Source organism: Mauremys mutica, chromosome 2, assembly GCF_020497125.1.
Source record: "Mauremys mutica isolate MM-2020 ecotype Southern chromosome 2, ASM2049712v1, whole genome shotgun sequence".
Taxonomy (NCBI): Eukaryota; Metazoa; Chordata; order Testudines; family Geoemydidae; genus Mauremys; species Mauremys mutica.
The window spans coordinates 134524394-134552003 of NC_059073.1; the positions used below are offsets into that span (position 1 = coordinate 134524394).

The 27610-nt window shown below is 41.2% G+C and overlaps 1 protein-coding gene across 8 annotated transcripts in view; it reads right to left on the reverse strand.

Annotated features, from left to right (window-relative positions):
• Window positions 1-27610, reverse strand: part of UNC5D (unc-5 netrin receptor D) — a 297576-nt gene that overhangs the window by 129160 nt on the left and 140806 nt on the right. For all 8 annotated transcript variants that reach the window (XM_045007079.1, XM_045007082.1, XM_045007074.1 and 5 more), the window contains exons 2-3: window positions 19378-19596; window positions 6687-6830 (exon numbers count right to left, since the gene is read on the reverse strand). In XM_045007079.1, coding sequence (XP_044863014.1) covers window positions 6687-6830; window positions 19378-19596 — 363 coding nt within the window. The remainder of the gene's footprint in view (window positions 1-6686; window positions 6831-19377; window positions 19597-27610) is intronic.

The following is a 27610-nucleotide window of genomic DNA, read 5'->3' on the forward strand; positions in this document are numbered from 1 at the left end:
GGAAAACAGAGACCGAAAGTAGTGACTTGTCCAAGGCCACACAAGTGAATCAGGATTAGAACCCAGAACTTCCTCCCTCCCACTTTGTATGCATCCCCCCTAAACCATTCTGGCTTTCAAAAGGTGAAGAATAATCTCCAGGAATGCTATGTAGTGACACTTCAACACAACTTTAAAAACAGTTTTTTCCAGTGAATACTGATAAGTCAAAGGATATTATTTTAAAATAAAACAAATGAAGCTGATCTTGGCTTGTTTAGCCTAACCAAAAGAAGGCTGATATATCCCTCTGATATATATAAATATATCAGAGGGATAAATATTAGGGAGGGAGAGGAATTATTTGAGCTTAGTAACAATGTGGACACAAGAACAAATGGATATAAACTGGACACTAGGAAGTTTAGACTTGAAATTAGAGGAAGGTTTCTAACTATTAGAGGAGTGAAGTTCTGGAACAGCCTTCCAAGGGAGTAGTGGGGGCAAAAGACATATCTGGCTTTAAGACTAAGCTTGATAAGTTTATGGAGGGGATGGTATGATGGGATAGCCTAATTTTGGCAATTAATTTGGCAACTGATCTTTGATTATCAGCAGGTAAGTATGCCCAGTGGTCTGTGATGGGATGTTAGATGGGTTGGGATCTGAGTTACTACAGAGAATTCTTTTCTGGGTGCTGGCTGGGGAGTCTTGCCCACATGCTCAGGGTTTAACTGATCGCCATATTTGGGGTTGGGAAGGAATTTTCCTCCAGGGCAGATTGGCAGAGGCCCTGGAGGTTTTTCGCCTTCCTCTGCAGCATGGGGCACAGGTCACTTGCTGGAGGATTCTCTGCACTTGAGGTCTTCAAACCACAATTTGAGGACTTCAGTAACTCGGACATAGATTAGGCGCTTGTTACAGGAGTGGATGGGTGAGATTCTGTGGCCTGCATTGTGCAAGAGGTCAGACTAGATGATCATAATGGTCCCCTCTGACCTTAAAGTCTATGAGTCTATGATCTGTATATTGTGGCAATATGACTCATTAAAACTTCCATCATTAACTATCCCCATGTCTGACTGGATTTTCTAATGCAAAAAAAGTTTGCACTTATAAAACATTGTGTCCAAAGGTTCTTTGGACACTTGGCAATAAATACACAATTAAAAAAGGAGGCACAATACCGCAACTAGCAATTTGAAATCTATGCAGACACTGCAGCAAGTTATACAATTTCCCCCAGCACTAGACAACATGCCCATATCTTCCAAGATAGACACCATTACATACTGTCAACAACTTAGTGGGTTAGAACTTTAAACAGTGTTAATAAAAGGCTGAAGGAAGAATAATGGTACTCTATGGGGACTGGCAGGTTTTTTAATACCATTTTAAGCCATTGTGGATTTTTAGATCTGGCTATAGCTATGCTCAAGCATTGGGACCCACCAGGAAAAGAGTGGAGGAGGGTGGGCAGGAAAGAAGGTACACAAGTAACCCATCCAGTACCAAATGAACAAAGAAACACCCACACAGCCTCCCTCCAACAACCAACCAAATATGAATGACAAGGAAAGAAAAGCAGCTTGAGGCTTGCCCAGAAGGATTCCACCAAAGTGCAAATTAGGAAAGTCATAATGGATGAAATTCACCCCGTACAGTGGGGCCAGCACAAGGTCTAAGATTCACTTAATTCCCACTTACATCATATTTTGATTACTTAATGGTGCTGTACCTCTGCACTCCATTTTTATATCCCCGTATGTGGGTTTTAATAACCATTTTATTCAATACTCCTTTGGTCTTCCTTGATATTGGGATATAATTCCACAAAGGCAAATCCTGATCTTACTTCTACAAATGCAAAGAGGAACTGCAAAGCTCCACCATGCAAAAGGAAGGTCTGCAGGTGGGACGCATGGAGGGGTGCACACCACTGGCACAGAATCCACATATGTGGGGACTCCTCCGATGGTCATGCTTTAGGCTTGGCTGGAGGAAAGGCAGACATGGCTAGCGCATTCACTGTTGGAAAAAATTCTCGACTCAAGGTGCATAGTAGTGCTACAGGCTACCCTCTTAGGGTAGAGTTGCCTCCATCACTTCTCCACACCCTTGGGAAAGCTTTCCACCTCTTCCCCAAGGAGATTCCCAGGTGACAGGTAAATCTCCTATTACACAAATCCTCTAGTCCTTCTTACCCACCTCTCCCATGCTAGCACTGCAGAGGATACTTGATGAGACTGGAGCAGCCTCCCCAAGCAGTTCCACCACCGATGTTCAGCCTTGGGAAAGAATCCCTTATACCCATGGGGATCCCTGTGCCAGAGTCTGGATTTGCCCACTAATAGACAGATTTGCCCATTCCTTGCAGCCATGCAAGCACGTGAGAGACTAACCAGAAGGAAGGTTATTTACAGCATGTACTCCAAGTGAGGATGTTTCTGTTAGACAAAGTCGTTTTCTTTAAACAGATTGCTCAAATTCCACAATTTGGATTTATTGATTTAATTTTCTCTAGTGCTTACAACTTCATGAAATACGTCCCCCTTAAGCAGCAGAGGCCCTGAATCAGTTACACTTTTATACATTTTATAAATACATTAAGATTTATTTTTAGCAAGTCAGCCACTCACTGGAAAAAGATGCAAATATCATATTTATGATTCCCTTTTAATGTCCCCCCCCCACGTAGGGCACTGTAAATAAATATTGGTTAGCTATTTATAGAGTTGTTCATTAATACTTAGAATACAACTGTGTCCACAAGGGCTTTTTGTTTCTCTGTCTTTCAAATTGCTCTATAAAAATAGCTAGCCGCTATTTCAGAAAACTATAAATTGTAATATTGCTTTAAACTTATGATTCAGAATCACAGGTTCTGAGTGAAAGAAGGCCACCTGAACTGGTGTAACAACAAGTACTGTGATCCAGGTCTGAAATGAAATACTAGTGCTCTCTGCACTATCACAAATTAGATCTGTACGTTCTCATCTGTGGTCCCCTAGGGGATATTCCCTGAGTCAAAAATCCATGCTCCAAATTAAGCAACTGGGTTGTTCATCAGAGACAGTCTGACACAGGTCCATGACAAAGTGAGCTCCTGAAAATACAGGGGGGGATATTACAGAATCCTATTCAGAGATTATTCATTTTGCTTGTCTGAACTATGCTCAAGGTCCCACCATCTTTGATGATCTAATTTCTGGACGTGTTTTTGTGCTGTCCATCCCACCCCCCACAAAAACACTAGTGCAAGAAAAGGCATCAAAGGGAATGGTAAATGAAGCAATACCATTCTCAGGTGCACCGTTCTACTGTGGTCAGTATGTTACAGGACACAGAGATGGGGAAGAACATGGTCCATAATGCTTGCCAAATTTGTAAAATATCTGAAATTACTTATGAGAGGTAGGTATGTATTATGCAGATGATCAGATTCCACTGTGATTGGCATGATGTATATAAAAAAACCAGACAGCTAAACCAATCCACTTGCTTCAGTTCATTCCTTGTTCTCTTTTCACTCTGACACATTAAGGGGAGAAAAAAAAATCATAGCACAGAGAAAAGTCAATAAAAATTCAATTCAGAATAATAGTCTTTTGCAGCTCAGCAATATGGGGGAATTATCAGCTCATTCAATGTTATGACAGTTAATGCAGTGAAATAAAAATTGAATTTACACATTCAAACTAAATCAGCCAATGAAAATTCAGTCACTTATAAAAATCAGGGGGTTAGTATGTTGTCCTATTAGTTTGCCCAACTGTTTTATTTAAATTGGTCCTGCCAACGAAGCATAATTGTAGAAGCAAACTCCAAAACAATCTTCATCTGGGCCAAAAAGGAAATACACAGTTAAGGCAAAATTTCAATGTGTTCATAGTCATTTGAGTTTATGATGCTTGCTTAATTCTGCGGAGCATTTATGGTCCTTGGATCAGAGTAATATTGTACCCATTTTACAGATGGGTAAGCTGAAAGCATGAAAAGGAGAACTAGTTTGTCTGAAGTCACCCAGTGAGTCAAAGACTGAGCTGGAAACAGAATCCAGCAGTTCTCACTCCCAGTCCCCTACAAGAATCCTAACATAATAAGTGCAAATCAAAGCTGAGCAATTGTTTCCTTCTTTTACAGACTTTTTTACTTACTTATTAATTAACAATGTAGGGTATTTGCCTAATAACCAGAATTAGTGATTTAAAAGTAAAAGATAAACTGGGACCACAAGAGAGTCAGAGGAAGTATATTCCTGAACCCTCAACTAACAGCAATGCTGCAAAAACACAGCTCAGACCCCTCCATGAGAAAAATGCACCAGATGTAATTGTAAAGTGAAAACCAGATGAAGCTTTGAGTACCTCCAGTCATATAACACTCTGTATTATAAACACTCGTATTCAGGTACTGTCTACTGCCATTGGATTTTAATGTTACTCCTCGCCATAATGCTGTTTATTGTGTTTCCTAGTTTCTCCTGCATCGACATAATGATCTGTTGATTGTGAGTGATAACACTGCAGTGTAGCAATTCTGATATGAGGAACAGAGATGGACTGAGACAGAAATAGCTCCCCAGCCTGAGGAAAACTACTGCCCCTTCTCCCCAGTATTTTACAAATACTGGCATTATGCAACCTGCCTGGTAGCTGTGTTTCTTCTATACTGTTTCGGTGGTTAGGACAACTCATCTCTAATCTACGGTACAGTGGCTGCCATTAAAGGAAATTAACATTTGTCAGACCAGATGAGCTGTATCCGCAAAACCACAGCCTTTCACTATACTTGTTACAAGAAATAATGGGAGTGTGTGCCCTAACTTGGAAAATAGTGATTTTTCAGTGGTGACTACTATAACTACACTGACTTTAGTGGAGTAACACTAGGAATGAATCTGGGAAGAATTTAACCTTCAATGCAACTTCACCAGCATACCCTGAAAAAAAATATATTCTAAATTCATTCTTTACTTTGCTTCTCTGCACATTGGAGTGCCTTTCAAACCCACCTTTGGGCAAGAAACTGACATATATGGCATGTTTTGGAAATAGTTTGAACAGCAGAGCATAAAATATACAGGCTGATACTGCAGGTCAGAAAACAGTTAAAGTTTTTCATGAAAAATACTGGAAGTACAGTGGAACCTCAGAGTTGTGAACACCTCATTACCATTGGTCTTTCAAAAGTTTACAACTGAACACTGCCTTAATACAGCTTTGAAACCTTACTATGTGGAAGAAAAATGCTGCTTTTAACCATCTTAATTTAAATGAAACAAGCACAGAAACTGTTTCCTTATCTTGTCAAATCTTTTTTTTTTTTTAAACTTTCCATTTATTTTTTAGTAGTACAGTAGTACTGTATTTGCTTTTTTTTTTTTTTGGTCTGCTGCTGCCTAATTGTGTACTTCCAGTTCCAAATCAGGTGTGTGGTTGACTGGTCAGTTCATAACTCTGGTATTCGTAACTCTGAGGTTCTACTGTATTTAAAATGTTGACAAGAACAGCAAAAAATTTTGACCAGAGCTAATACGTTATACACATCTAGAACACAGAATTCAGTTAGCCTTGGCAAGTTAGCCAGATTCACAACCCTGGCACTAATTTACAATATAGCTGATGAAGTAGATTACTGTTGGTTATATTATAATATAAGAAGTTTTGATCCTCTTCACAATGTCCTCCAATCTGAGAAGCATATGTTGCGCTTGTCACTATATTTTTTAAGTGCAGTAGATGGCATGACCTTAGGAGCAACAGCTCCTGGTTTTCCAAGCCAATGTCAAAACGTGAAAACAGCAAAATAAGGAACAACTTCCCGTTGCCACATGAAGACAGACAAAGTTATTCTTAAGTCTCTATAAAAGTACCAGGCAGTAGAATATTAGCCTTGTTCACAAGTGAGATGAATAACCTCTTAGTTAGACTTACCTGACCTTTTCTTCAATGTCTCTTTTAATGTCTTAAAAACAAGGGCTCTTTTTATTTGTTTTTTTATTGTAAATGATATGCTTGTTCCCATAAGGAACAATTTCTTCTTTCCAGGGACTCTGAAATGTCTGGCAGGCTGTACCCTAGTCTCAGTTCTAATAGGGATGTTTTTATCCCTTTTCTTTGTAGATCTTTCATCTCATTTGTTTTCTGGTGACTGTGATTAAAAAAAACAACAACCCATTTTCCTGTTCTCATCCTGCTTCCCCCACATCAGCCCACACAATCAATGATGTGTTTCAATATTCAAAAGCAGATTTAGAATAGCAGAACACAAAAAGCCTCTACTGTATTCTTGCATATTTTTCTGTAAAACGTAGCAGACACACATTGTTAAATGCTTCTGCAGATGTCTTTAGACCCTTGTCATCAGCACAGAGCAATAGGGCACATTCCAGTAGGTTTTCAATTTACATTAACATTTCTTTTTGCATTGCATTGTTATGATACCTGTGTGCATGCAATCCAAGCAGAATCTCTAAAAGAAACAGACTTGCTGAGTACACTTCAAAGAAAATCATCAACCAACATTAAAATAAAAAGGAGCTCCGACAAGGCAGCGTCAGAACAAATATGGTGTGTTTTCTCTGACGCGCCTGTAGTATTTCATAGGGAGCGCTAGCAATGACAACAATACTTTCCTAGTGCCCGGTTACCTTTAACCTTAGCATAACAGCAAAAGCGTGAATAGCACACACTGATTCCACTTACAGGCTATGCGGACTGATGCCTTCCTGCTTTTTGAGGTCCCTAAATGGCTCCACGCAACACACTGACACCAGTAATCTTCTGGCCCATGAAAATCCTCCACTTGCTGCCTTGTCACGTTGATGAACACCTCTCGAACCTTCAAGCCTGAATAGGAAAGATATAGGAAATTAGCTGATGCAGGACATCTTACTCAGGCATAAAGCTAAGGTTGGCCAAACCTTTTCTCTTTAATTAACCAATTCCATTTTTAATCAAGGCAAAGCTTTAATTAGTTTGACAACAACATATTACTGCTAATTAAATCCGAACAGCTGAGTAGGTCAGAATGCACAAGTCAGAAGAATTACTGACCGAGTTTGGGCTTTCGAAAAATATAATATCTGCCTTAAAAACCTTTTCTTTTGTGCCTTTGCTTTCCAAATGTTTTTATTTACAGATTTGATTTGTTTATAAACTACAATAAAAGTGCATCCTCATCCAGCCCTCTTGACAATTTACTGAAAATACACTGACAGGCCAGTCAATTAACGCCCGATCAAATTAAACACTCAGAGACAACATAAGTATGACAAGAACTGATTGATTGCCCCACTGAATCCCTGCCAAAGTTACAACCCACCCACATTCATGAGGAAGGGAGAAAATGTGAGCCTTGCACTGTGCACCAGGGTGTCTGTCTAAGTCTGGCTGCTGCAGTCCTGGGGAGAAGTGAGTTCCCAAGGTCTGAGGTCCTGATGGAGAATGCTCTGCCAGCTGACCAGTCTTTCTTGTATTGATGGGTTAAGTAAACCAGCCACCATTTTAAAGCATTGTCTTTCTTTACAGTTATCACAGACGATGGTGTTCATACCATTCAGACAAGCATCTTGTTTGTTTTATTCAGACTCTTTCCACAGGCCCCTATGCATGGTACAACTGCCCTGAGTTCATCTGCAGTCCTACATTTAAGTCCCTCTTAAAGGCCCATTGGTGCTGTGTTAACTAGGGTAAATCTAGCTGATGTATATATTAAAACGAGTCTCAATTTGTTATTCCCCGTTCCCTAACCTATGCCCACTTATCTGTCTGTCCTTAGACAGTTCTTCAGGGATTAGTCCTTCTTGAATCTCCTAGCCCATAATAATTATAATGGGCATTAAATGCACTCATCATCGTATTCTAGAGTTGGTAGAACATATCTTATTGTGGGAGCAAACAGCATAAATTATTTTAAGGCAAACAGGGATCTTCCATATTGTTATGTGAGCTAATGAAGAGCAAGGTGTACCGGACACAAGTTGTAACCCGGACCATACATTTTACCCAGATGAAAATTCTAGCACTGGTTCTGTTTGGGAATACAATTCCCAGTGATTTGGGGGGCGAATAATCTGTGCTGATAATACATCAGAGAAAAGTTTACAAATATTTCCTCAAAATTGCACTAGTTCTAGGAGAAGCATGATCAAACAGGTGCATTTTCAACTTTTACAGTATTATAGGAGGCTCATTTTCATTACCAGAAAGATGCAAATAACTCAGAAAGAAGTGAGAAAAGAGTGAGACAGTGACCAAGAGAAAGGATTGCCTAATTAAGAACAAAACAGGAAGAGAGCTAACTTTTCTCTAATTGCTATAGTCTACCATTCATAATCTGCTGGACATGGGAGATATTCAGCAGGACCTTCCTTTAACCCAGAGGTGCTTGACATCAGGCTTGAGGGCATGTATGGGACATACTTAGTGAGACCTGACATTTCTGATACATGCTGCTGCTACTACAGCTGTTTTACTTAATATAAGAAACACTGTGCGTGAGAGTGGAGATGGTCTCCTTTGAAGACTCAGGAGGTTTTAACTCTGGTTCTAGCAAAATGGGACTGGGAAGAAGAGGAGGCAGTAGTGGAGAGACAATTCATTATAGGGATTCTTCTGAGGGTTTCAGGAGTTCATAGAGTTCTGGGGGATGAACAAGAAAGGTGATATTTCTCATCAGAACCAACACACACACACACACACAGAGTATATAGCAACAGTGGTATCCTCATATTTTCAGTTCCACAAAAGCACAGAAGAGAAAGTTACTCACCTTGCAGTAACTGAAGTTCTTCAAGATGTGTGTCCCTGTGGGTGCTCCACTGTAGGTGATGGTGCATCCCAGCGCCATTGATCGGAGATTTTTGGTAGCAGTGCCTGGTCGGGACACACACACTCAGTTGGTATCTCCCGTCCCATTGGAATCTTCCTGAGTGTGTGCGTCCCGCACCCTCCTCAGTTCCTTCTCTACCGTGGAGAAATCATACTAGTACTCCAAAGGAGAGGGGAGGTGGGTGGGGAGTGGAGCACCCACAGGGGCACACATCTCGAAGAACATCAGTTACTGCAAGGTGAGTAACTTTCTTCGAGTGCTGTCCCTGTGGGTGCTCCACTGTAGGTAAATGTGAAGCAGTACCCACTATGGTTGGTGGGATTTTGGAGTTGTGTGAGGAACAAAGGTAGACAGTACCATATGGCCGACTATGGTGTCTGCCGTGGTATCCCATGTGATAGCATAATGTTTGGCAAATGTGTGGTCAAAATGTCCACGACTGCCTTGCATATGTCTGTAACAGGTACGCTGTGGAGGAAGGCAATGGATGTTGACATTGCTCTCGTAAAATGAGTCCTAACACCCTCTGGTGGTTGAACATTCTGGATCTGATAGTAGGATCTGATGCAGGTGGAGATCCGCTTGGAGAGTCTTTGCTTAGAGATAGCATCACACTTTGATCTCTTGGTAGTAGAAACAAAAGCCTAGGGGATTCATGAAATGGTTTAGTTCTGTCAAGATAGACTGCACGGGCCCGTTGGACGTCAAGGGTGTGTGATGCAGCTTCCTGTGGTGTCATGTGAGGGCTCGGATGGAATACAGGCAAGTGTATTGACTGGTTAAGGTGGAAGGTAGACACCATCTTGGGGAGGAATTTGGGGTCGGTTTGTATGGTAAGCTTGAGTTTAGAGAAAATGGTGTAGGGAGGGTAGGCCATCAGGGCGCTTATTTCACCAACCCTTCTTGTTAACGTTATGGCAACCAATAAAGCCCCTTTCTTGGACATATGGAGCAGGGATGAGGTGGCCAGGGGCTCAAAAAGGGGTTTCATAAGAGCACAGAGAACTAGGTTGAGACTCCAGGAGGCTACTAGTGAATGAATCTCAGGATAGAGATTTTGCAGGTCCGTGAGGAAGCATTTCATGATGGGGTGTGCGAAAGTGAATAGCCATCCAGAGTGTCATGGAAGGTGGTAAGGGCCACGAGGCATACTCTGATAAAACTGAGTAAAACCCATCCTGTTTTAGTTCAAAAAGATGTCAGGGAGGGTTGTAGTCTGGGGTATTAGGCATCTGTGGAAGCACCAGATGGAGAAGCATTTCCACTTTTGCAGGCAAGTCTTAGGAGTGGAGTCCCTTCTCCTGTGCAGGAGACATGTCGGACCTGTTCTGAGCAGGCTAATTCATGGGATTGAAACCATGAAAGAACAACACTGTCCGATGGAGTTTCCAGAACTGCAGATGAGGAAGCTGACTGCAGTTCTGGGAGAGGAGATGTGGTCTGTTGGGGAGAGTACGGGGAGGACGGATGGACATGCATAACAGGTAAGGATACCATGTCTGCTTGGGCCAAGCTGGGGCAATAAGTATGACCCGGGCCTTGTCCTCTGTGATGTTGCGTAGAACCCTGTGTATGAGTGGAATCAGTGGAAAAGCATACATGAGGGAGTTGTTCCAAGGAATGAAGTGCGTTTCCGAGTCCCGCTCTGGAGCAAAATAGATGGCATTTGCAGTTTTGAGGAGTGGCAAACAGGTCTATCGATGGAGTACCCCAGTGAGAGGAGAGCTGTCGGGGTATCAAGGATGTAATTCCCATTCGTGTCTGCTGAGTTTGTCGGCGGTAGTGTTGTGACACATGGGCAAGTAGGAAGCGGTGACTTATGTGATGATGTATGCACCAATTCCATAGTTTAATGGCTGTTGTGCATAGGGAGTGAGATTGTGCTCCTCCCTGCCTGACAGCTTGGAGTTCTAGGAGATTGATGTGCAGACGCGTCTCTGATAGGGACCAGCGGTCCTGTGCCTTGTGGTCGCCTAAGTGTGCTCTGCGATCTATCTGGGAAGTGACCGTGGTCAGCATGAGTACTGGGGAGTGTGGATGGAAGGGAACGTCCGTGCATAGGTTCTCTGGTTTTGTCTACCAATGTAGGGAGGCCAATACGTTTGGTGGCAGAGTCAGTGTTATGCAGAAATTATGTCTGCTGGGTTGGATGAATGTATATATGGAAATAGGCATCTTGTAAGGTGAGGGCTGTGAACCAGTTCCCCTGTGCAGTGTGGGTATTATTGTGCCCAGTGTGACCATCTTGAATTTTTATACATGTACAAACTTGTTAAGTTGGCGTAGGTCCAATATAGGTCTCCACCCCCTGCCTTTCTTTTGGGAGTAGAATCCTTTTCCCCGATGTTGCGTCAGCACATGTTTGACTGCATCTAGGTGGAGAAGATGAGCCACCTCCACGCAGAGAAGGTGCTCGTGAGAGGGGTCCCTAAGAGGGATGAGGAAGGGGAAAACCTTTGGCGGCATGCCTGCGGAGAGTCCGCTGGTCCCACAGCTTCCCACACCCACAGGTGTGCCACCGAATCCGCGGGACCAGGGACCTCCCGCAGTCAAGCCGCCGAAGGTAGCCTGCCTGCCATGCTTGGGGCGGCAAAATACCTAGAGCCGCCCCTGCCAGAGAGGGTGAAGCCATGCTCCCGGTCTGTTCTGCCTTGGCAGGGGAGCGTGAGGGAGCGGGTTTACTGCCCTGCTCCATAGGCAGCTGCAGAGCTTCATGCCTCTGCTCCAGAGAGGGTGAAGCCATGCTCCCGGTCTGTTCTGCCTTGGCAGGGGAACGTGAGGGAGCGGGTTTACTGCCCTGCTCCATAGGCAGCTGCAGAGCTTCTTGCCTCTGCTCCAGAGAGGGTGAAGCCATGCTCCCGGTCGGTTCGGACCTGGCCACAGAGCGTGAGGGAGAGGGTTTGCCATTGCCCATCTCCAGAGGCGGCTGCAGGGATTTCTGCATGAGAAGCAGTTTCAGCCGCAGGTCCCTGTCAGGACGAGCCCTGGTTTTGAGGCTGGTGCAGTGGACACACTTGGCAGGGACATGTGTGTCGCCAAGGCACTTCACACAGCGTGAGTGTCCATCGGACATTGGCATGAAGTCCTGACAGGAAGCACATTCCTTGAATCCTGAATCCCCTGGCATTATTGCACTAGTAATGTCAGGGGAGAGTGTCTCAGTGGGAGACAAACTTAAGGGGAATTTTTTTTTTAAACTAAGTAACTATTCTAAAGGAAGGGAAACAACTGGGATGTTACTAACTAACTATTTCTATGTTCTTTGTAATTGTTTCCTTCACAAACCAGGGAAGAGGATCAGCACTGCTCCGAATCCCGTCTTCGGCCGAGGACGGTTGAGAAGGAACTGAGGAGGGTGCGGGACGCACGCACTCAGGAAGATTCCAATGGGACGAGAGATACCAACTGAGTGTGTGCGTCCCAACCAGGCACTGCTACCAAAAATGTCTGATCAACAGCGCCGGGACGCACCGTCACCTACAGTGGAGCATCCACAGGGACAGCACTCGAAGAACAACAATTGGACTAAGGATGAAAGCAAATGAAAAGCCATGCAGCCATAATCCACTTCTATTGAGCTATTGCAAGAGAATGGAGAAGGTAGTAAGCAGAGTCGGTTAGAAAACTGAATTTCTGACCTATAGGAAATTATGACATTTTGAAATTCATTTTTGTTCCAATTTGGAATGACGCCAATATTTCAAATTTTTTCACAGAATGGAAATTCTGAACCATTTCAATTTGGAAATATCAAAATATTTGTTTCACTAATATTGAATTAAATTAACATTAATATTGTAATGTATATATTATACTTTTAGTTTAATTTCATTTTGACTTACAATGTAATTAAACTAAATGTTTTTACCTAATCAAAATGAAATAAGACTAAATGATTCATTTCAACACTTTTCCATTAAAAATCTTGTTGAAATCTAAACATTTGCTTTTTTTTTTTTTTAAACCAGCTCTAATACCGAGTCCATCAGGAAAACTGTTTTCATGTATAGATACACTTCACAGAAGTAGATACTGTGGTTGTGTCCACTCCTCTACAAATGCCCTTTAATATGATTGCTTTCATCTTATTGTCGCTATGGCCAGAGATTGCTTTCTCTCATCTGGTCTAACATTCTCTTTCAGAACACAGCACCACAGTCAGTTGCATCCTTTCTGCTGTTTGCAAAGGGCATTTCAGGGGACCCCAGATATTTCCAGCTTGGTTCAAGAAAGACACCATCTCACCTCCAGGGTAAAATGATATGTTAAGGATAGCCACAAATCAGAGAGGGGAAAATAACATTACACTACAAAGTGTGGCCCTGATTCTCCTCTCCTTTACACTAGCAGTGGAACTGGAAGGTTCTTTTTTTCCTAGACAAGACTGAGAGGAGAGTCGGGGTCCATGCATCCTTCCCTCCCTAGACTGATAGGCTGTGGCTGTTAGCCACATCTTTGACACTCACTGTAGGACAATCTGGGGGAGTGCAGATATAATCCAAACCCAGTAAAAAGGCATCACAAATAATTTGAAAGATAGCTGGTCATAAAAGCATTAATTTGAAAATGGAGCACATTCATTCCTGCCACTTTTTTCTCTCTCCCCTCCTGTGCCATCCTGAGATACTTATTTCCCCTTGGCTGGAAATGAATGGAAACTCAATCTCAAAATATTTCATGCCTGTGAAGTTTATAAAGCAGCAAGGAATTTCTAAACCTGAACTCCATAAATTGGCTTCCACTTAATCTCAGGCATCATTAACAGCTGGGTATTTCACTTCTGAAAGGCATTGGGAAGTCAACCTGTTCCTTCAGTAAACAGTAGAGATAAGGCCCACCAGGAATACTAGAGGGGCGGTCAAATCAGCCTTAAATGCTGTAAAGCAAAACAAAAATTGTGCTACTTTGCCAGCAGCTGTTAGAGGACATTTTACTTTCTTTCGCTTACTCTATTTGCTTTGTCACACTACTCAGTGGGATGGCCAAACCTGTGATCTTTTATAAAGGTATCTCATTAGCCCTATAGTCACTCACATGCTCATTCTGTAACAAGCAAGCAAACATCTTTCTTGTTTGTTTTGTTTAAATATGCACACTGATGTTACAATTCTGAAAATAGCTGTTTTATAAAGATTCCCTATATCTTCTCTCATGATGGAAACACAGTAAAGGATTATGAACCAAACACAGCCCAGGGAGCTCTGCAGTACTATCAGCAGCTTCCCCTCTCTGTAACACAGCACTGTGGCAAAGAGACTGCAGGCTCCATGATGAAAAGGCCCCATATCAATTGGAACAGCTCAGAGAAATGGAGCCTTGTGTGCTCAGCCATGTATGTAGATTGACCTATGGTTTAAAGATGAGGGCAGCTGCAATAGGCTTCACTGGGGCAGTCCTGAATCAAGGCAAGTTGCCAATGCAGCTCTTAGCTGCACAAAGTGTGGGCACCCATGCCATATCAGATGACTTTCAGATTATATATCTGCCTAATGCTGCACATGATAAAGCCATACTATATACAGCAGCGACTTGTTAGAGTTGAACTCTTCCAGAACTGCTTAAAGTGTTTCATAGTCCCTGTACTGTTACCAACGTACAGAGATTCTCCTTCTAACGTGAATAGTAAGGGCCTGGAAATGACTCCTCGTTATTACTATGAAATTTTGAGCCATCATCATTCTGGATTTAGCCAATTATGGCTTAAGTTTTTTTAAGATATGTTATCTCCAACCTAGAGCCTAATTTTTTTCAAAAGCGATTAATGTTTTTGATTGCCTAAGCAGAGATACATTAAAAGTTCCTGGTTTTAATAAGGCAGGTGCTCAGCATTTCCTGAACAATCAGACCCCTTTAAGATGTCCCAAGAGAGGCATCCAAAATATTTGGGAAATGCTTAGAAATACTTTTCTCTTCATCAGAGCGCCATCCTATTTACAACTATTTTAGAAAAACTTGGGCAAAGTAGTCCTATTTGTGGCAGGAGGAAAGTGCTGCAGTTCCTCATCATTGCAGTTCACTCAATAGTACCAAGAAGGTATATCCACCTACCTCCTACATCTCAAGAGGTACCAGCAAAATTGTTCATAGGAAACATCATAGGTAGAGCCCAAAATCCATGCAAACAAAAGCTAGCATGTCATAAACACGAGCAGAATTGTACCTGATAACTTGCATAACTCTAATAAGCACTGAAAGTCCAACCCTTTAAATTATTGTGCAAATTATAACTGTCATCTTTTGTTATACAGTACAGCCTTACAGAATATAAAATTATGATTGTGGTACTGATATGCTAATAAGCTTTCTGTGCTGTTGGATGGTTTAGTTGCAGATAGACTAATGCTGGCAGCAGATGAATAATTGCTCTGTATGCACTAAACATAACGCAGCAGCACAGAACTTCATCATTTGTCAGTTTTATTTGTTTAAATGAGAAAAACGCTGACAGCAGTTATTGCTGTAATCCTTTTATTTATCAGAAAAGAAAACTGTAGTTACTCTTCACAGGTCTGATCCTGTTGGGAACCCCAAAGATGAAGTATTTTAAAAATAATTTGAGGTATGTTCTGGAATGTTCAAGCGCAAATAAAAAAAATCAGAAAGAAGTTATGCCTTAATTTAATGTTTTTATTACAGATGCACCTAGAGGCCCCAACTAAAGCTAAATCTCACACTGTGAGCTAGTTGTCATTCCCCTGCTTGTGTGCACATACTCATCAAGCTAGTGTGAGTATAATTAGCCATGGTAGCACTAGCAGCAGCATACAATCGCAGTGGATATGTACTCAGCCATGCCTCCCCGCTACCACTGCTATGCTGCTGTTCATACTCATGCTAATTCAATGAGAGAGGAGGAGTATGAGTACATGAGCAGGGGAATCCCACCCATAGCTCGTAGTGTAGACATGGCCTAAGACTGGGTCTTCATCTACCTTGTAAATGAGTAAGACAGACTTAGGGTGCGGTAAAGGAAGTTTGACTTTCTCCAGTCTACAAATCAGGAACCAAAGCAGAGAGAGATGATGTGACTTGCCTACGGTCACACAAGGAGGCTATGGCAGAGCTGGGCTGGAATCCGGGTCCTCTTGTGTCTCAGTCTTAACCAAAAGCCCATCCTTCCTTCATACTATTTCTACCCTTCAAATTAATAAGGACCTTTGTCTTATTCTAAGATTATTATTTCTGCTTTGTAATACCCAGATCTAGAAAATCATATTTAATATTCATTGCAGTGCCAAAGTAAGCCCAATGCCTACCACCAGCTGTCCCTCCTACCTTTTTATACAAGTGTAATAATGAGTTGTAGATAAAACCCATCAGTAGCATTGTGCCTTTGCTACCACTGCCAAGTGCTTCTTGTGTACATCTGATCGGGAGTTGCTGGGAGCAATCTGCAGATATATATTCCTTGCTTTGTTATTAAATTTCCTCTTTAGAAATTTAGAGTTTTTGGGAGGGTGTGTACGCGCGCGCTGCTTTTGGGCATCATCTTTCTGTTTATCCCTTCAGCAATTTTCACATTCACTGCTAGCAGAAAGGCAGGGAGCAAAGGACCCACTTCCATTTAACATGATCTGCTTTCACAAGTTCTAGGGACTCTCTCTGAATATGAGGGTGCACTCTTGGCATAATTCCAAATACCACTCTAAAACTGAAGGCTGCCCAGTACCCAAAATGCCATGCCAGCCTGCCAGTAACTGTCTTACTAGTGTCTAAACCTTGGAGGAGTGACACAGATAAGAACTAGGACAAATCGCTGTAGCAGCCATTATACTATTCAGATTTAAATATCAGGAATCAGAACAAGCAATCACATTCATGACCTGTCACATGCTTTCAGACATGCGGCATTTACGCCACATGTCCTGAGAGGTGAATGCTTTGTTAACTCAATTGTTGAAGACTATAGAATGCCTCAGAAACTGTGGACCACATAAGGAGAATTAAAGTCATTTTTCTGTCACTGAGAATCTAGATACAGAAATACAGTTTTATATTTTGTGCATCTCATTAAAATGCAAAGAAACTTTGAGATTAAAAGGGACTTCACAGCTCATATTGCCCAATACCACAGATAGCACAACTGGGCTTCCTGAGCTAAGAGTACATCCATCCATTCTGCAGATTAGTGCCTGTGGGCTGAAATACCTGTAGCAGGAATTTAAACATGGATAATTAAAAAAAGAGATGCCGTATTTCTTACTATCTTTTTTTTTAAATATCTAATGATTAAGTGAAGCTAAAATGACTTTTGCATCTTCATCCTAGCAACAAGATTAAAGCGTACTTGTATTATATCAGATTGTATTTATTAGATGGTGACAGTATGCCACAATCTGCAGTCCCTTTAGACAACAATAAATAATACTCCATATACTTCAAAAGTAGTACAGCTTCCGCTTTGAGCGGAGATACCAAGACCTAAAGTCTTGCACTGAATGCATTCTCCAGCTTAGCATATATTGTAAATTGTATACAAAGGAGATACCAGTACCACCTGATTTAACCCAAAGGGAAGGAACATGCAGGGTTGTAGAGACACATCTGGGCAATTACCCAGTGTTCGTCACACCTATAGACTCCTTTGTAATACACATGTACCCACTATTTCACAAGTATAGTTCCCAGAATTATTGGAATCTTCCTTTCTAGCTTTTGAATTGGCGATTCCACTGGTACCATTTTCTGCTAGAGGTTTAAAATGTCAATTCTCAGAACAAAGAGGCACACCTGGAAATCCGCTCTGGTCATCTGAATTATAACTCCCAGCAATAAACAGAGCAGAAGTAATTTTTTTTTTAAAGTCAGCAGGACTTATGTGCTTTTGGAAAGTTTACACTAAGTTACAAAAATGGCAATAAACAAGTAGTTGAAAAAAAAATTCACCAGGTCTATCCCTCAATTTAAGGCCGCTGAGCTTTCCATCCATTCTCCACCACCCCCACCACCCCCATTAAATGTCTCAGAACAAGATGTAAACATACAAAAAGACTAAAATACCCATAAACTATTTTAGGACACTTTTGAGACAAATGAAAAAATAAATTTTCATTTATGGTTATGGCTCAGTGTATGCAGCCTTCACTCGCATTTTGGATTCTGAAAATCCAAACAAAAAGGATTCTGACCATATCCATGTTCAAATAGTAACAATTTTTGGTCAGTTCTAATGCTGGGCTGCATTCAAGCTTGCAATTTTTAGGTTCTATATTCAATTTGTAATTGCCTGAGCCACTAAGTTCAAAAATCTCAATGTTACCTGTGCAATTTTTTAAAAAAATCTATGTTGCTCTCTCAATCAATTTTGCTATTAGTCCAAGGCTTAGAAAACATAATTGCAGTGTGGACAAGACACATTTTCATTAACCATATGGAAGAAAAACATTTAGGAACGACATTTCTTCTATATTGATTCAGAAATGTCTTTGGAAGTAAAGGTTATGCCTATTAAATGCTTTTCAAAAAGGTAACTGTAAAGATTAAAATTCATCCTGAATAGCATTTACAAAAAGCCTTTAGTGTGTAATCTCTTCAGAATCTGTCACTTATACATGAATGCCTTACACCACCAGCATTTTAGATATGAAACTTTTTAAAATGGTGGCATTTTTCCCCCAAAAAGGAATTTATTGTACCGACAGAGAGGATGTTATATCTACAGCTATTTCCAAGACATGGAGTTGCCTAGCAATCTTGGAATTTAACAGGCGGAGGAAGGTAATAAAGAAAACAGAATTGTGAAATTACAAGAGGGTGCCGCTTTAAATTGGTTTGCAATACTTATCAAGATGTCTGTAAATGAGAGGGACTATAGGATGGTATAGGAGCATGATAAAATCTGCTGATCATTTTTCAGCATTCTTCCTTCTCTTCGCTCTCTATTTTCAGACACACACTTTTACAAGATACAATGCTCCCACTTAACTCCATTAGCTGCCAAATATCCCACAGAGGGGGGGGGGGAAGCATTCAAGCCATACAGTTTAGTAGCACTGCCACAGACTTCCAAGCTCATCCCTGCTGGGTAGGGACAAGGGGTTCCGTAAATGCACAGGTATTCCCTACTTGTAGTTCATGCTACAGGTGTCTTAGTTGCAATACCAGGGACTCTTGCTCCCTCCAAACCCCTCAGTCATTCTCTTTCAAGGCCTAATCCTGCTCTCATTGATATCAGCAGCAAGAAAAGCAGCAGGATCCAGCCTCTAACCACCTCTTTAAAACTTCGACTGTATTAAACTTCATTCCCCTTTACACTTATTACTTCCTGCAGCCCCACTCACCTTTCCTCTCTCCCTTTCCCTGTGTCTATTCAGCCAGAATAGTTAATTACAGCTATACATTTCAGGAGTAATCTTTTCCTACACTATCTCCATCCATGGCTCTCCCTTTCTGTCTTTTAAGAGCTGTTGTCCTCAACTTTCTGAAAGAGGTGCCCTTTATTCTTCCCCTCTAAATCTCATTCTCTCTCTCTACATCCTATTTCTCCCCTCTGCCTTTTGCGTTTTGCCAATAAGTAATGTATTCTAAGATATTTTCACATGAACACATAAGTCCCATTCTTACCTGTACTTTCATCCATGCTTTCCTCAGAGACATGCTCATTTTGGTGGACCCATTCACCATTACACTTGAAGAAAATCTGCATAGCGGGCATGGCTTTGCATCGCAAGGCAATGGGGTTGCTTTTAATGATGTAAGCATCATCTGGTTCCTGCATAAAATGAGGCAATGTTCCAGGAGCGGATGGGATAGACTCAGGAAGGGCTTCACTGTTGTCATTTCCTGGCAGGAGAGAAGAAAAGAAATTTTTGCATATTGGAACCCAGAAGAAGTGACAATGACTTACATGTTAGCCTATAATTCAATAGGAATACTTCTGGTTTGGATTCAGTTAATACTCGATTTTCTACCATTTCTGCCATGTTATTTTGCTGCCTAAATAATACCTGGAAACTTCTTATCTAGTTGTATTATGGTAGCACCTATGGGCCTCACTTGTGATTGGAATGGTAGGCATCGTACAGACCAATAGTAAGAAAGAGACCCTTGCCCAAAGAATTTGCCATCTAAATATAGTCAAGACAGACAAAGGAAGTATCATTATCCCCAATTCACAGATGGGGAACCAAAGCACAGAGAAATTGAGTTGCTCAAGCTCAAACAGGATGTTTGATTTCCTGAGTCTCAGTCCAGTGTCTTAACCACAAGAACACCCTCCTCTCAAATATTGCATTTAATTTCCTTTAGGCAGTTGTTGCAGATTTAACAGGGATCAGCACATTAACCATACAGAAGTCTATTGATACGACCAGTGTTATTTTAGCATCCTGGCAGTGGAATAAACAAACAGCCACCTCTAACAGGGTTTGAAGAAACTTCAACACACTTTGATATTGATTCAATTTATTATTGTCCTTTTAAAGATAACCAAGGAAGGGAAAGATCTCACCTAGCAGCTTTCATAGAGCCAGAACCTGCAAGATGCTGAACTTGTCCAGAGAAGTACTGAGCGCCCTCTGCTCCTGTTACAATCAGTAGGACCTGAGGGCCTTGTCCTACAAGGAGTTGAGTGCCATTTACACTCTGTACTCCCAGACTTAGTCAACCAGATGCTCAAGACTGTGAAGGGCAAGAGAGAAGTACTGCAATACAAGCCTGTTATTTGTTACAACTCTGTTTTAACTGAGGCAAATCCTGGTCCCACTCGAGTCAATGGTAAAACTCCCGTTGATGTCAGTGGAAGCGGGATTTGGTCCCTGTATATTTACTTCAATGGCTTAACATACATAAGAACATAAGAAAGGCCGTACCGGGTCAGACCAAAGGTCCATCTAGCCCAGTATCTGTCTACCGACAGTGGCCAATGCCAGGTGCCCCTGAGGGAGTGAATCTAACAGGCAATGATCAAGTGATCTCTCTCCTGCCATCCATCTCCATCCTCTGACGAACAGAGGCTAGGGACACCATTCTTACCCATCCTGGCTAATAGCCATTTATGGACTTAGCCACCATGAATTTATCCAGTCCCCTTTTAAACATTGTTATAGTCCTAGCCTTCACAACCTCCTCAGGTAAGGAGTTCCACAAGTTGACTGTGCGCTGCGTGAAGAAGAACTTCCTTTTATTTGTTTTAAACCTGCTGCCTATTAATTTCATTTGGTGACCCCTAGTTCTTGTATTATGGGAATAAGTAAATAACTTTTCCTTATCCACTTTCTCAACATCACTCATGATTTTATATACCTCTATGATTTTTATATACCTTGGCAGCTTTGTGAAGGAACTCGGAGAATGGCAACAAAAATAAATCAGTAGGGCCTGATTTGTGAAGAAAGATTAAAAAGGACTGAATATGTACAGCATGGCCAATTGATAACAGAGAACAGAGTCCATAGGCAGATAAAAAGAGCACACTGTGAAAGAGAAAGGAATAGCTGACGGCAGTGTATGTGATTTAAATAAGAATAATGAGATGAAATTAGATGAAAGGTAAATTACAATGAAATAGCATGACAATTTTTTAAAGAAGACAGATCTATTATATTATGGAATAGTGAGAATACGATGGTTACTTTTAATAATAATACATACCTAATCATTTTTCATCTGTGTGTGTGTGTGTTTATATAAACATCATTTTTCATCTGTGAGCGTGCACATGCTCACAACACACAGACAATAAATGCTATTTAACATTATACCCATAATTATGATATAATATATTTACACTATTATAATTATGAATATATGTTTATATATAGTGTTTTATAATTATTAATGATATATTATTTTATATGTAATGTATTATTTTATATAAATATAAGTAAAGATATCTTACACACACACACACACACACACACACACACACACACACAGAGTCTTTATATGTAGTGTAAAGACATCTCGATCAGAAAAACAAAAATGTTTTTTGGATGGGCCAGAGAAGATCTTTGGTATGTTTTAAGTTACATTCACAATGCACTTCATAAAATAGATCATAATTCTTAGCATTTTATTACTGACCATTTTTGTCAATTTCCATTATGTCAATCTTCAATAAATACCATACCCCTGTAGGCTTTATTGAATCCAAGCATTGGAAGAAATAACAAAAAGGTATAAGATTTGATATGGGCATCAAACCTTCATCAATATCTTGAAAGCCTTACAAAGCAGCATACCCTTGCTTATCCTCAAATAATCTATTAGACAGTGAGTGGATGGGAAAGAACAGTGAACAATTTGTTAATTATTCACATGTAGAGTTAGTCAAATAATGAGAACATACACTGTACTTTAGTAGTTACATTGCCCAGCCTTAATTTTGCTTAGTTAGGACTTGTCTATACAGAGACTTTGTGCATGGCAAGTTGGGGTATAAATCAATAGCACACTAGTCTGCCACATGCTCATTTGCTATGTGGACCCTGATGCTGTACATTAAAAGTCTCATAGTGCACACTGACCTACAACTAAAAGAGAAACAGCAGTAGGTCAAAGCACACTACAGAACTTTTTGTGCAACATAGCAGGCTCCATGAACTGACTTAGTGCACTACAGATTCATACCCTAGCTTGTCCACACAGAGACCTAACATCTGCCAAGCACTTACTATGCTCACCATTTGGGGCAAAGGACTGATACTGTGAAAACCTGGCCCTATTGACATCAGTGGAGGACATAATTTCCTCCTAGGTCCTCAGATGCTTAGTTGCTTGCTACCAATGAAAAGTCACTTAAAAATGATTGCTAATTACCCATTGAGGCAAGAACCAGGGCAATTTTTCTCCTTGTGGCCCAGGAAGACCTTGTGTTACTAACCACTACACTTTTAACATACATACAATGTATCATGTCAAATTACACCACCATCTCTTTTTAATATTGCTATCAGTCTATCCTCCAACCAACCTCATCAGTGGCTAAATTTAATGGACATAAAAATAGCCATACTTGATCAGACCAATCGACCATCTAGCTCAGTATCATGTCTCTGGCAGCGACCAGTGCTAGATGCTTCAGAGAGAGTGAACAGTGCAGGGCAATTTATCAACGGGTCCATCCCATTATCCAGTCCCAGCTTGTGGGGCACCCAGAGCATGGGGTTGCTTCCTGACCATTTTGGCTAACAGCCATTGATGGACCGGTCCTCTATGAACTTAGTTAATTCTTTTTTGAACCCAGTTATAGTTTTGGTTTCCACAACATCCTATGGCAATGAACTCCACAGGTTGATTATGTGTTGGGTCAAGTACTTCCTTAGGTTTGTTTTAAACCTGTTGCCTGTTAATTTCATTGGGTAACCTCTGGTTCATGCGTTATATGATGGGATAAACAGCACTTTCTCATCCTTTTTCTCCAAACCATTGATGATTTTATAGACCTCTACCATATCCCCCGTCATATCTTTTCCAAGCTGAACAGTTCTAGTCTTTTTGCTCTCTCCTTATATGGAAGCTGTTCCATACCCCTAATCACTTTTGTTGCTTTGTCTGTACTTTTTTCCAATTCTGATGTATCTTTTCTGAGATGAAGCAACCAGAACTGCATGCAGTATTCAAGGTGTGTGCGTACCATGGATTTATATAGTGGCATTATAATATTTTCTGTCCTCTTATCTGTTCCTTTCCAAATGGTTCCTAACATTGTTTTTTTGTTTTTGTTTTGTCTGCCGCTGCACATTGAGCAGATGTTTTCAGAGACCCATCCAATGACTTCAATATTTCTTGGTAATGGCTAATTTACACCCCATCATTTTGTATGTATAGTTGGAATTATATTTTCCAATGTGCACTAAATTGCTTTGATCAGCACTGAATTTAATCCGACATCCTGCCCAGACACCCAGTTGTGTGATGTCCTTTTGTAACTCTTTGCAGTCAGCTTTGGACTTAACTATCTTGACTAATTTTGTATCATCTCCAAAAATTTGCCACCTCACTGTTTACCCCCTTTTCCACATTTATGAATATGTTGAACAGCACTGGTCCCAGTTCAGAACCTTGGGGGACCCTGGTATTTACTGCTCTCCACTGTGAAACTAACCATTTATTCCTATCCTTTGTTTCTTATCTTTTAAACAAGTTACTGATCCATGAGAGAACCTTCCCTCTTATCCCATGACTCCTTACTTTGTTTAAGAGCCTTTGGTGAGGGACTTTTGAGAAAGTCTTTGACAAGGTCGAAGTACACTATATCCACTGGATCACCCTTGTCCACATGTTTGTTGATCCCCTCTATGAATTCTAATAGACTGGCGAGGCATGATTTCCCTTTACAAAAGCCATGTTGACTCTTCCCCAACAAATCGTGTTCATCTATGTGTCTAATGATTTTATTCTTTACTATAGTTTTAACCAATTTGCCTAGTACTGAAGTTAGACTTATCAGCCTGTAATTGCCAGGACTGCCTCTGGAATTTTTTTTTTTTTTTTTTTAAATCGGCATCACACTAACTATCCACCAGTCATCCTTTGAACACTGATCTTGCCATCCGTGGTTTTCATTTGTGGTGCACGAAGATAACTCCTAAAGAAACCATTTAGTGTATGAATTAATGCCAATTCAAGCCAAGCTGTGTCTGTCTCTCAACTTAAATTGGCTTTAGATTACAAGTCAATGGAAAGTCAAGATGACACTTTCCAATGACTGTAATAGAATGCCAATATAAATCAATAAGAAGACTCATCTTGGCTTGAATTGGCATTAGATTGCATGTACTTAAAAGGAGAATGAAACAAATATATTGAGGAGGAGGAGGTAACAATCCTGTGTATCTTGCCCCAAATCGCTCACTTGTAGATCTTGGAATATTTTTACACTGTAGCTGCTTGAAATCATTTCCACACCACATGTTATAGTGTAGGGCCTCATGTTCCAAATCTGCACCTGAAAAATATAGTCCCACTGACTTCAGTGAATAAGGACTTCCATTATCCTTAGTGTATGTAAGCAAGATAGCTTATTATCCAACAGTATGAACGGTTGGGCTGGAAAGCAAATCTGTGCCTCTGAAGTTACCTAATCTCAAGGAAAGCCACTAAGGAATTGCATTCCTTGGTTTTTGTTTATGGAGATGTTACTTGTCTCCATATGGTTACCTAATTAGATGAGAACTGCAGGCACACCCATTTGAATGTGCTACAATAACCAGACTTTTATATATGAAATATTTAATGTGATTTATGATACATGGGACTTTCTCTGTGGTCCCCATTACCATGTTCAAACAGAAAAATTGTTCTGTAGTACTCCTGATCTGTGTTAGAGTAGAAATATTTTATATCCCACCTATTAGCATTGCCCTTCCTCTCATCCCCTCCCCACACACATTGCACTTCACACTCTAACCCTAATTAAGATGACATTTCCTGGCAAGCACAGTGCAAAATCTTTGATGAATACATGAAATACCATGGTGACAGCTCCCAGGGACTGGAACAGGTACAGCAGCATGCTGAACAAATATTCCTGTCTCCTCCAGCACGTAATTTAGCAATGATTTTGGGATGTGTGCTCCTCCTAATGTACAGTTTTAACACTTCCTGATGCTAAAAGGGAGTTAACATCAAGGACTGAGAAATATACTGCTTTGTTCACTTTCAAAGTCAGTGCCCCCTTCTCTTACTCTTTTTATCTTGGCTCTCATCCTTACTATATCTTCTCATGCTTCCATCAGCACCAACCCCCAAATACTCCTTCCCCTTGTTGCTTTCTTCTGTCTCCGGTTCTCAGCATATCCCTTTTGCATCTCAGCCTGTAGTTCTTGACTGCCTCCGTACTAAAAACACATATTTAAAATGATTTATGTGCTATAATAGGATGAACTTATACAATTGTCAAAAAGAATCTCAAAGCACTTCAGAAAACATTAAGAATCACAGTGCAGCTCAGGGTAAATAGAAGACCATGCTTTGGTAGGCATCAGGGCTGATATTATGAGATTTCACACTCCTTCGAAGAATCTATACCAGAGGTGGGCAAACTATGGCCCGCAGGCCACATCCGCCCCGCGGGACCCTCCTGCCTGGCCCCCGAGCTCCTGGCCCAGGAGGCTCGCCCCTGGCCCCTCCCCCACAGTCCCCCCTTCCCCACAGCCTCAGCTCACTGCGCCGCTAGCGCAATGCTCTGGGCGGCGGGGCTGTGAGCTCCTGGGGCAGGGGACAGGGAACGGGGGGGGGTGGATGGAGCAGGAGTCTTGGGGGGGCGCTGTCAGGGCACAAGAAGCGGGGGGGGAGGAGGGGTTCGATAGGGAGCGGGGCCAAGCCACGTCTGGCTGTTTGGGGAGGCACAGGCTCGCCTAACCAGCCCTCCACACAATTTCCAAAACCCGATGTGGTCCTCGAGCCAAAAAGTTTGCCCGCCCCTGATCTATACAGTAAATGAATGTGTCCAAAGAGAACAATGGGTATCAGTTTAAATCACTGAACACACTGTTTTATGACACTAGCAACTACCTTCTGCCAATTTATAAAAATGAAGAGCTCTCCACGGTCAAAATGTTCATTCCTTACAGCCTCAGTCATCTGTAAAGGGCCATTGGGATTATCCAGTACATCCCTCCATTCCCTATGGAAGTTCAGGTATGTTAGAATATCACACGCACTGCTTCTTCAAGTGACCTGCCATTACACGCACCTAGGCATGCATGGGTTTACAACCTCTTCTTTTCCTGTAAAAACAGGTACTGGGCCATATTCTGTCGCCTTCTAGACTGCTGTCAATCTGGATGAAGTTCATTCAGTGCAGTGTTTATAGTAGCTGATCTCTAGAGTCACAGCAGTGTCAATGAAATCAGAAAATAGCCCACTGTTTCTCGTACCCTACAGAAATACTGCACGAAATACCACTTGTTCAAGTTGATGGGCCATTTCCTAGAGACCTCGGAAATATCTGGTCTTTTGATTTCAAATTGAATCCCTCAGTCCGCTACTCATTTTGAGGCTGTGCTTAGCAGATGCTATGCCACAGAGTCATACACGCTTCAGTGGAAGGTAAAATTATGGGAGCAGTGTGATTAAGGCAAATGGGATTTGGCCTAAAATGTTACTTCACATCGAAGTCCTAAAGGGTTCAGCTACTGTAATCAATAGCAAAACAAGACTAGACAGAGTATTATGAGACATTTCAACTCTCCTTAAAAACAATTTAAAAGGACTTAGTCGAAACAGGAAAAATGTATTGAACCTGCAAAATCTATCACACAATTCTCACCTCCCTTTCTGATAGTCTGAATTGAGTGCAGTTCATTGTTTTCAGAGGTATACTTGCTGCAGATATACTGTAAGGTCCCTGCTGCTAGATAGGGATGATCTGAATAAATTTAGAGTAGAGTAAAGAAAATATATTGGATGTGTGACTTTGTATGTACACACATGGACATGTATCTTTTTATCTAGCTATATCAATATATAATAGTAGCCCTCAGAGACCCCAATCAGAATCAGTGACCCGTTGTATTAGCAGTGAATGGGCATATAGCAAGATACAACCTTATACTCTTGTAAGACCCAGATTCTGCTACTCCCAGCCACCTTGCAGGATAAGGACCTAAGAAATAAATCAGTTTACAAGATTATTCCTTATGCCATGTGAAATATAAATATATACACACACACACACACACACACACACATACGTATCTCAAGATGAATAAAACAATGTTCTGGCTGTGGTCACTAGAGCAGCTTTTGGCCAAATCAAAGCCTCTTCTAAATGTTATTCATTTATTTAATTTCCGCCTCTTTTTTCCCCCTGCAACATCTTTTTTGTGCATCGACTTGTTTTCAAATTCAT